Source organism: Silene latifolia, chromosome X (assembly GCF_048544455.1).
Source record: "Silene latifolia isolate original U9 population chromosome X, ASM4854445v1, whole genome shotgun sequence".
In the NCBI taxonomy this organism is placed as follows: Eukaryota; Viridiplantae; Streptophyta; class Magnoliopsida; order Caryophyllales; family Caryophyllaceae; genus Silene; species Silene latifolia.
In genome coordinates, this window is record NC_133537.1 from 126637896 (window position 1) to 126648014 (window position 10119).

The 10119-nt window shown below is 40.4% G+C and overlaps 1 protein-coding gene across 1 annotated transcript; it reads left to right on the forward strand.

The window, feature by feature from the left end:
- Positions 1 to 139: 139 nt before the first annotated feature.
- Positions 140 to 3258, forward strand: LOC141623588 (1,4-dihydroxy-2-naphthoyl-CoA synthase, peroxisomal). The gene is made up of 9 exons (XM_074439686.1): positions 140 to 597; positions 698 to 820; positions 1007 to 1108; positions 1511 to 1549; positions 1792 to 1890; positions 2223 to 2270; positions 2378 to 2473; positions 2696 to 2814; positions 2982 to 3258. The coding sequence occupies exons 1-8, from the start codon at positions 331 to 333 to the stop codon at positions 2783 to 2785; spliced, it is 864 nt and encodes a 287-aa protein (XP_074295787.1). The 5' UTR covers positions 140 to 330; the 3' UTR covers positions 2786 to 2814; positions 2982 to 3258.
- Positions 3259 to 10119: the final 6861 nt, after the last annotated feature.

Genomic DNA, 10119 nt, shown 5'->3' on the forward strand with positions numbered 1-10119 from the left:
ACTGAAGTAACTTGACACGGTATGTTTCGTGTTTGAAACGAAGCTCGGGACATTCATTTTGAGGTAAAAGATTAAAGTTTCTACAGAACAACGTCCAGTACTCCGACACTGATGTTCGACAATTGCAGCTATATTGGAATAGTACATGAGATTATTTTATAAAACTAAAGGGCATAATTTTCTCATAAGGATTATCTCATCTTATCCAATCCAAATATTTTGAACAAACAAAAAACTAGAAGAAACCCAACCCTTCTTAGTTCTTACACTTACAAGTTACAACTCTCTTCTCTTAATTTCAAAAACCCCGGGAAAAAGGAAAGGCATAAGATGATGAGTAGACTTGATGATGACAAACATATGGAAGTTGTAAGAAGAAGACTCTCAAACATAGCCAGCCATCTTAACATCACAAACTCCCACCCTGTTCAGAGCTCATCCATTGTTGGCTTATCACCTACTATGAACGATACCTACCATCGCGTTCATGGGGAAGTTTCCTCCAAAGACGTAGTTTGGAGGACGTCTTCTGATGATTCTGGTAAAGAATTCATTGACATTATTTATGAAAAAGCTGTTGGAGAAGGCATTGCTAAGGTGACTAACATCACTTTCTACTTCACAGGATTATATTATGGTAATCTTGATTAACATTTTGTTTTCTTTTTTTTGGAAATCACTGTGTATGGGTGGATAGATTACAATAAACAGACCAGAGAGAAGGAATGCATTTAGGCCACTTACAGTTAAGGAGATGATTAGGGCATTCAACGATGCAAGGGACGATACTTCTATTGGTGTTATCATTCTCACCGGCAAGGTAACTTAATACAAAGTGTTCATCATCAGAAATTAATCTGCCTTTTATCAGTTTATTTTATTTATAGTTTGATAATGACTAGTTTTTATAATAGTCATGTCATGCTGCTAATATGTTAGTTAGGCTGAGCTGCAATCCATAGTTTTTCCATTGTAATGCCTGAATGAAAGAAAGTTGTGGTTGTAGGGGAGCAAGGCCTTTTGTAGCGGTGGTGATCAAGCGTTGAGAAGTAAGGATGGTTATGCTGATCCTAATGATATCGGACGTCTTAATGTTTTAGATTTACAGGTTGGTTGTGTTCTTATAGCTGCAAAGAATTGTACTCTTTAACAGTTTTGTTGAGGTCGAGTTGTTGCTATTCTCTCTTTGTAATACCACACAAGATTACGCGTGTGCCTTAATTGACTCCAGCCTATGACTAATTGGGGCCATAGGGAGAGGTTATTGACTGAATGTAAGCAGTCATTAAACTTATTGCAATTCTCAACAAAATTCCTTATTATGTCGCATGTGGAAACAGACGACCCTCCTATCATGCTATAGGCGAGAGCCTTTCAAGCATTTGGGTTACTGTTGTTGTTGTTGTTGTTGTTGTTGTTGTTGTTGTTGTTGTTGTTGTTGTTGTTGGGCTTGTTACTTTTCATGGTGAATCACCTCACACATTACCTGTTTGAATGATGTCGATTGCAGATTCAGATAAGGATGCTTCCAAAACCTGTCATAGCAATGGTAATACTTTTTAATATAGTTCCTTGCGTCATTCATTGATAATCTCTCTGTCTCTGAATTATTATCCTCTTCGACATTTCACAAATTTACTCAAAACAGTAAAAAAGTTACGTCTTTAGTTTCATTAGAGGATAACTAAATTTGGGACGACAAAATAAAACAAGTAGGCAATCATTCAGATTCTAGGGGAATATTTTTAAGTGAAATTTATGCTATGTTCTCGTATGTTGTATGAAGCCCAGGTTGCTGGTTATGCTGTTGGAGGAGGACATATATTACATATGGTCTGCGATCTAACAATCGCTGCTGATAATGCCATTTTCGGTCAGACAGGTCCTAAGGTTGTTCATCTCCATCTTTTTATCCCTTTCTTCGTAGCAGTATCTGCCAGCATAATTGCAAGTTATTAAGGTTTCATTTCCAAATCATTTTTTTTATTTTCTGCTCTCTTTGACTTTCATAGTCTTGAAATCATTAGACGGAAATGGCCGAAGTGAAATTAAATCATGATGGATTTAGGTCCATAAAGTTGGGAGTTTCTCAAATCTAGATTCGAATTCGCCAATATGGGGTCCAACGGATTTGGGAAACTTCTAGGATCTCTTGTCATTCCGACTTCAGGAGCGTTAATCCTTTTGCTGATAATGTATGTGCATTGTTGAAATATTGGCAGGTGGGCAGTTTTGATGCTGGCTACGGAAGCTCCATTATGTCTCGTTTGGTTAGATTACAAACTCAAACTCATTGTCTGATCAACATGTATATCTATGAAATCAAGGAGCAAACATTTTTTTAATGTGATTCTCATCTAAAATTATGATCATGCAGATCGGACCCAAAAAGGCGCGTGAAATGTGGTTTCTTACCAGGTTCTACACAGCATCAGAAGCAGCAAAAATGGGGCTCATTAACACAGTTGTACCTGTGAGTTTCCTTCACCAGCCATTTTACATTAAAATTCAGATATACATTTGGGATGTTAGTAAGTATCTAATGCGGGTTTGCATCCAAGTGTTAAAACTGTATTGGCTTGGAATGAAGTGTCCAAGGGTCATACTCTTCTCGAGCGCCTAATGTTAGACACGGGTAGTTCAGTTGAAACTTGGTTTTATAATGCGGTTCTTAATGATTTCTGGTGTTGTTCAGCTGGAGAATTTGGAGAAAGAGACGGTAAAATGGTGCAGGGAGATGTTAAGGAAACGTCACAAAGAATCGTGGTACTCAAATCGCTCTTAATCTTTTGTTGATGATGGTCATGTCGACTCGTGTACCGTTGTTTACAATCCTCCAGTTTTGGACATTCAATTCTTAGCCAATATGTCCGTTTTGGGATCTTTATGGTGTGTCCAGACTGGGTACACTATAGAAAATCCGATCATATTTCATACAAACAACTTGAGACAAATGATCTCAATCTTGATCTATCTTACAGCAAATAGGAGGTGATGCTACACTTCTATTCTATGGAACTGAGGAAGGTAATGAAGGGAAGACTGCATATAATGAGCGAAGGCGACCCGACTTCTCCAAATTTCCTCGTCGCCCATGAATCCCGTCTCCCCTTCAACTTGTTTTTTACTGTTTTGTACGTAAACAAATTGCATCAAGGAGTTGCCATGTTATTTTCATGTAAATGACTTTGATTAATTATTTAGTTTGTACGGATATTGCTGATTTTATTTATGAATGAGAATGTGATTGACTGATCATTTGTCACATCGCATATGTCTAGAAAATAACTAGCTTGTTAATTACGGGCGAGGTTGGTACTAGTAAGGCGACGGTGCACGGTCTTGGTGTGGTTTTCATACTGGTGGGGAAGGGGTGGTCAAAGGGAAACGAGTGGGGTGAATTGCCAACCTGCGATGAGTCCGATGGTGGAGCCTAAGGATGGTAACAAGCTGGATCTAAATCGGTTTTATAAGATCTATATCTAGATTCACGTGAAATCATAATCCGATTTAGATCTGTTGACAAATTAACAACCAAAATTATTTTGACATTAGTAAATTGGTCGATCGAGTTTGTCTTTGTGTACTCTTTTATAAAAAAAATTCTCGATTTTGTTTTCGAAATTGGTCCGCAGAATACCCGAAAAATTTGACATAGCAGGGGAAGACGGGCGTCTTTCTTTCGGGACGCTCGGATTCTGCCTGTTTTGGTTTGAGAATTCTCAGCTAAAGACGGGCGTCTTTCAGCAAAGACGCTCGGATTTATCGACTGCGGGACGAGCGTCTTCTGCTGAAGCTGGGCAGATTCTCAGACAGTGAGATTACTTGTTTTTCACAGGCAAAAAGACGGGCGACTTTCCTTTCAGGACGGGCAGATTTCTGAAGACGAGCGTCTTCTAGACCAGGACGCTCGGATTCTTCAACAGTCCCAAAATTTAAATTTTCAGCTCAGAAGGACGGGCGGATTTCGACAAAGACGCCCGGATTGCCTGAAGAAGGGCGTCTTTCAGCAAAGACGCTCGGATTCTGCCCCTTTTACCCGGATTCAGTTCCATCCGTGCACTTGCATATCCCTTATCATTTTCCATTCTTCAAATCCCGTGTTCTTCATTGTAGGGGCACTACTACGGCATGAATAGCCTAGGCAATTGCTATCCCCACACTAAGCTAAAGCACTACACATCAATTGAATCATTAATCCCTCCCTCACTTCTCTCAAAAATGATAATTATCTTTATCAAGGCATAAAAATCCAAAAATGACAAAAAAATGTAATGTAAGAATTAAAATGCGAGTTAGGGAGTTAGAAATATTTACAAATGGTGGTTTAGGGAGGACTCCACCAAACTCTCATCCTTAGTGAGATGTCATGGGGGCATGTCCAAGGTGTTGTTGATGTTGCTCAACACCTTGAAGAAGTAATCAAAAGCTTGTTCATTATCATGATAAAGGTCTTCGATAGACCTTTGCCCTTATTGTCGGTCTTGATCGATAGCATTACCAATATAGGGATTGAAAATCCCTTCAAACTCATCGTCCCAAAGACCACAAACTTCATCTACTTGATCACGAAAGATCTCTTGAGTTGATAGAGACAACTCTCCCACTTTCTTATCTTGGCCAATGAGGCCATCCTCTTCATTGCTTTACTTTGGTGAGCTTTTCAAGCTCTCTTTGTTACAATTTACTTCCTCTTTGAATGGAGCATCTTCAATTTTCTTCTTCCATTGGAATTCCGACTTCTTCCTATCATCCTTCAGGCTATAATGATCAACCATAAAACATGGTTCATGCAAACGGGGAGCTCTCATGGTCTTGTCAAGATTGAAAGTAATGCTCTCATCTCCCACTTCTAGAGTGAGCTCTCCATGCTTCACATCAATCACCGCACCCGCGGTGTGTAAGAAAGGTCTTCCTAGAATGATTGGAATGTTGGAGTCTTCTTCCATGTCAACAATGACAAAGTCCACCGGGATGAAAAATTTCCCAATTCTTACGGGAACATCTTCCCATATCCCTAATGGTGTCTTCATCGATCTATCGGCCATTTGGAGTGTGATATTGGTGCATTTAAGCTCTCCCATCCCCAACCTTTACTCACCGAGTACGACATAACACTCACACTAGCCCCTAGATCACATAAGGCTTTGTTGATTGTGGTGTCGCCAATGGTACACGGTATTGAGAAGCTTCCAGGCTCTTTGAGTTTTGGAGGTGAACTCCCTTGAAGTCGCGCTACTCACCTTAGTGAAGGCGATAGTCTCAAGCTTAGGATCGACTTCTTCTTTGTGAGGATGTCTTTCATGTATTTTGCATAGGCCGGCACGTGATTGATTAATTCCGTGAAAGGAATTGAGACTTCCAAATTCTTTACAATTTCCATAAATTTTCCAAGTTGGTTATCAAATTTGGGCTTGGCTTGACGACGCGGAAAAGGAAGTCTAATCACAATGGGCTCCTTCTCCTTGACCTTGTCTTTATTTTTCTTTGAAATTTCTTCTTTTGATGGTTCTCCATCCTTGGAGTTTGCACAATTTCATCTTTGTCACTAGCTTCCACAACTTCATCCTCAACTTGCTTCTTCGGTGCTTTATACCTTGTACCACTCCTCAAGTGAATGGCACTAACCGTTTCATGTCTTGGGGGATTACTTTGAGGTGGTAATTGCCCCTTTTGTCTTTGTGAGCTTGAAGATGCTAGTTGAGTCAATTGGGTTTCCAACATTTTGGTGTGAGCTAGGATGTTGTTGATGGTGATTTCCTTTGCTTGACTATCCTTTTGCATTTGAGTGAAAAACTCTTGTTAATTCTTTTGCATTTGGAGGACCGCTTTTTTAACATCAAAACATTTATCATTTTGTTGATTGTATGGAGTTTGATTTTGGTAACCTTGGTTTTGGTTGTAAAAGGGTCTTTGATTTTGGTTTCTCATGGGAGGTGGGGTGTATGTTGGTTGAGGGTTTTGAACATTTTGGCTTTTGTGTGAGAGATTTGGATGGAATTTGGTGTTTTCATTGTAATAGTTTGAATAAGAGGTACCACTCTTGTATGCTTGGAAAGCATTCACTTGTTCATTTGTTCCCCTACATTCACCTTGGTCATGTCCCAAAGTTCCACAATTCTCACATATCCCACTTGGGATTGATGAAGATGCCGTCATGGCATTAACATGATGCTTTGGTGATTTAGAGGCTTCTTCAAGTCTAGCCATAGCTTTTTCAAACTTCAAATTGATGGTATCAATGTGAGCACTAAGTTGAGCACCCAATTGAGTAATGGAGTCCACTTCATGCTTTCCTCCTCTAGTAGCCTTGCGAGGTCTACTATATTGTGAGTTATGGACCGCCATTTCCTCAATTTTGTTCCAAGTTTGATTGTCATCAACTTCGGTGGTTTGGCCATGTGAGAAGGAGACCTATGGACGCACCAGTTAGGAGGCTGGAGACCTGGGCAACAGAAAAGGTTGCTAGGGGTAGAGGGAGACCAAAACAGACATGACTGAGAGTGATACAGCATGATATGAGATTTCTCGGGTTGGATGAGGGAATGGTGACGGAGAGGCACAACCGCACAATGGAGGGCAAGGATACATGTGGATTTTTAGTATTTGACGTTTTTGATAGTTTTTAATTTTAAAAAAAATTATTTGTTCTTTTCGGATCTATTATACCTTTTTACCAACAACTTTCTTATATATTAATACTTGGTTCACTTTTAAGGTATTTCCGGACCCTTAAGTCTTACTTCGGTTTTCAAAATCGTTTTAATCTTTATTCTCGATTTAAATTCTAAGTTCTTATAAAAGAAATTCGGATTTCGATTTTAAAACTTTTAAGTTTACCTGGCTTTTGTATTATGTTTCACTCCTTTTTTGTTTTTCACCTTTTCTTTTCTATTTTTTTCGCATTGAGGTGTGCGTTCATCCATGGACGGTTCCAAAGGATGATTCATATCAGCCGACCCCAAATTATTTTGGGATTAAGGCTCTGTTGTTGTTGTTGTTGTTGTTGTTGTTGTTGTTGTTGTTGTTGTTGTTGTTGTTGTTGTTGTTGTTGTTGTTGTTGTTGTTGTTGTTGTTGTTGTTGTTGTTGTTGTTGTTGTTGTTGTTGTTGTTGTTGTTGTTGTTGTTGTTGTTGTTGTTGTTGTTGTTGTTGTTGTTGTTGTTGTTGTTGTTGTTGTTGTTGTTGTTGTTGTTGTTGTTGTTGTTGTTGTTGTTGTTGTTGTTGTTGTTGTTGTTGTTGTTGTTGTTGTTGTTGTTGTTGTTGTTGTTGTTGTTGTTGTTGTTGTTGTTGTTGTTGTTGTTGTTGTTGTTGTTGTTGTTGTTGTTGTTGTTGTTGTTGTTGTTGTTGTTGTTGTTGTTGTTGTTGTTGTTGTTGTTGTTGTTGTTGTTGTTGTTGTTGTTGTTGTTGTTGTTGTTGTTGTTGTTGTTGTTGTTGTTGTTGTTGTTGTTGTTGTTGTTGTTGTTGTTGTTGTTGTTGTTGTTGTTGTTGTTGTTGTTGTTGTTGTTGTTGTTGTTGTTGTTGTTGTTGTTGTTGTTGTTGTTGTTGTTGTTGTTGTTGTTGTTGTTGTTGTTGTTGTTGTTGTTGTTGTTGTTGTTGTTGTTGTTGTTGTTGTTGTTGTTGTTGTTGTTGTTGTTGTTGTTGTTGTTCTCCTCGGAACGAACTATGTCTAGGTTTGAGTGAATGGATCCAAATCCAAATTCGCTAATTCCTAGATCTTATGGATTTTAAAAGTTTGAAATTCAATCTCATCCGTCGGTACTGAGTATTGCGGTTCTGGATCAAAATTCCGTTGTTATCCATGGTGGAGGTCACAAGGTTGAGGTAAGGTGGGTGGGTGGGTGGTTGTTCAAAAGGGATAAGAAGTATATGAACATCACAAATTGTTTTATAAAACCGTCTTATGGTACGACTAGCCAATAGCGAGCAATTAGTCCAAATGTCCGTGTACTATAGGGTGTTCATTCTTAATTTTGTTAATTTGTTAACTTAATACTCCATTGATAATTGAAATAAAAATACGCCGTCATTAAAAAATATTAAGATGTTGAAACATATTCTTAAATTAGATAATGATCAATTATGAAACATTACAATCTACTCACACCGCTTTTCTCTCTAATCTTGGAGAGAGAAAATTCTCTCTAAATAAAAAACCTCTAAACTCTAACATTTTCTCCCTGTGTACCACCGTATCTCCCTCCCACCCATCTCACTCCCCTTACATCACATCCTTTCGTCGGAGATGTGGCTGTGCTTAAGCCCATCTCAGGCGAACCTTCACGCTCCTCTCGATTAACGCCTTCTTTCGTCCAATTTCTGTCCTTTTGTCTTCCGGGATGTGGTCTCTTTTTTGTTCCAATCGCCTTTTTCTCATCAATGTTTAATCCGACTTTACTATTTCACCTCGTTCTTGTTATGAGTTGCTGTTTCAGTTGTTGGTTTTCTAATCAATCGTCGTCTGCCCCTCCGTCGCCGCCACCGCCGATGGGTTTCGAGTGTCATTGTTTGGAACTTTACCTACGAGGTGTTCTCCTTCCCCTCACCCCTTCCCCCACCTCCTATGGTAAGTTTTATCTTTTAACTCGGGTGGTCTGTCTCCGTGTCGGTCGGTCTGGTTTGTTTATTGTGTTTTTGGGGCCTGTCTTCCTCACGGTGGTTGTGCATGTATTTAAATCGGTGTTCCCCCTCCCCTTGACCCTTCCCCCATCGATTAGTTTTTGCATGTCTATTTGGGCTGCTTGGTCTATGCATGTCTATTTGGGGCTGATTGTTCGTTGCATGTCGTCTTTGTGGTCTTTTGTGGCTTCGTTGGTATGTCCGTGTAATACCCGTCCTTTTAGGGACCCGTTGACCAACGTTGACCGACCTTTGGGGGCAGGCAATAGCCCTTAGTGATGCGTGCCGGAGTTACCTTGTGCCTTGATTGCCTTTAGAAGTGAGTGGTACTCGATAGAGTAGAGGCTACTCGATCGAGTAGCTTGGGTACTCGGTCGAGTAGGGGCCACTCGATCGAGTAAGTGGGTTACTCGATCGAGTAGCGTCTTTTCAGCGAGGGTTTATAATCGTGTTTCGAGAAACCGTGAATCATTTCCGCCTCCTTCCTTAAGACCTAGATGTCGCCTCCTTCCTTTCCCTTCACCTTAATTCCTTCCATGGGAGCCTATGAGGATGCTAGTGCCTTGTGGATGGGTTACTTGAGTCGGGTAGCGGTCTTAGCGCCGATCTAGGATGCGTAGGTATGTCATCATCATCATCTTTGTCTTTGTTGTTCCTTGTAGGGTTGTGTTGGTAGTAATAGGCTTGTATACTGTTTGTTTAGGGATTGCTTGCTTGGTTGATGTCGTATGGTTGATCGAGGAATCGCTGCTTTTGGTTAAAGGTAGGTTCGCCTACTCAGTCTCTGTTGATTGTTTAGAGTGTCGGTTGTTGTTATTGATTGTTGTTGTCGTTGCTGTGGTTGTTGTTGTTGTCGTTGCTGTGGTTGTTGTTGTTGTTGTCGTTGTGATCGTCGTTGTTGCGATACAACTGTTTGTGACTGATTGTCTGTGGTTCTCGAGGTGCGTCCTCGGCTGAGTGGAGTCACTTGCGGGAGTGACTTCACGCCCTAGTTTCGCCCTCCGTGGAACCCGCCACGGGAGGGGATGTTCACATTAATGGGACAGGGTTATCGCTCGGTATGATGAGCGGGGATTTGGTGGGTACGACTGCGGTCCCCTACTGGCAGGGCTGGTCCAGTGGACAGTCGGTGACGGAGATTGATTGGAGTGGGTGTAACTGTGGGTGTGTGTTTGGTTGTGTTTGTATTATGTGACAGTTGATTGTTGTGTCTTACCGCAGTTATTGACCTTGTGTGGTTGTCTTGTTTGTCTTGTGTGTCTGCCGTGATCCCTTATGGTGAGCAGTCCGTCTTAGCAGGTGCTGACTTGGATGCTAGCTGGAGTCCGGGTTGGGATGAGTCCTCACGAGTAATGTCAGAAGTAGTTCTATAGCTTTGGCGAGTTGTACCTTTGTTTTAATAGTTTAGATGTAACACTTGTAACATAACTGTAATTGTTCTTTTATCGACTTTTGATGATTACTTACCTCGGACAACCGAGGTGGTGATGCCCTTATATGCT

Coding starts and splice junctions, on each gene's coding strand:
- LOC141623588 (XM_074439686.1), top strand. CDS start 331: ATGATGAGTAGACTTGATGATGACAAACATATGGAAGTTGTAAGAAGA. Junction 2,271..2,377: donor GCTCCATTATGTCTCGTTTG/GTTAGATTACAA, acceptor ATGATCATGCAG/ATCGGACCCAAAAAGGCGCG. Junction 2,474..2,695: donor TCATTAACACAGTTGTACCT/GTGAGTTTCCTT, acceptor GGTGTTGTTCAG/CTGGAGAATTTGGAGAAAGA.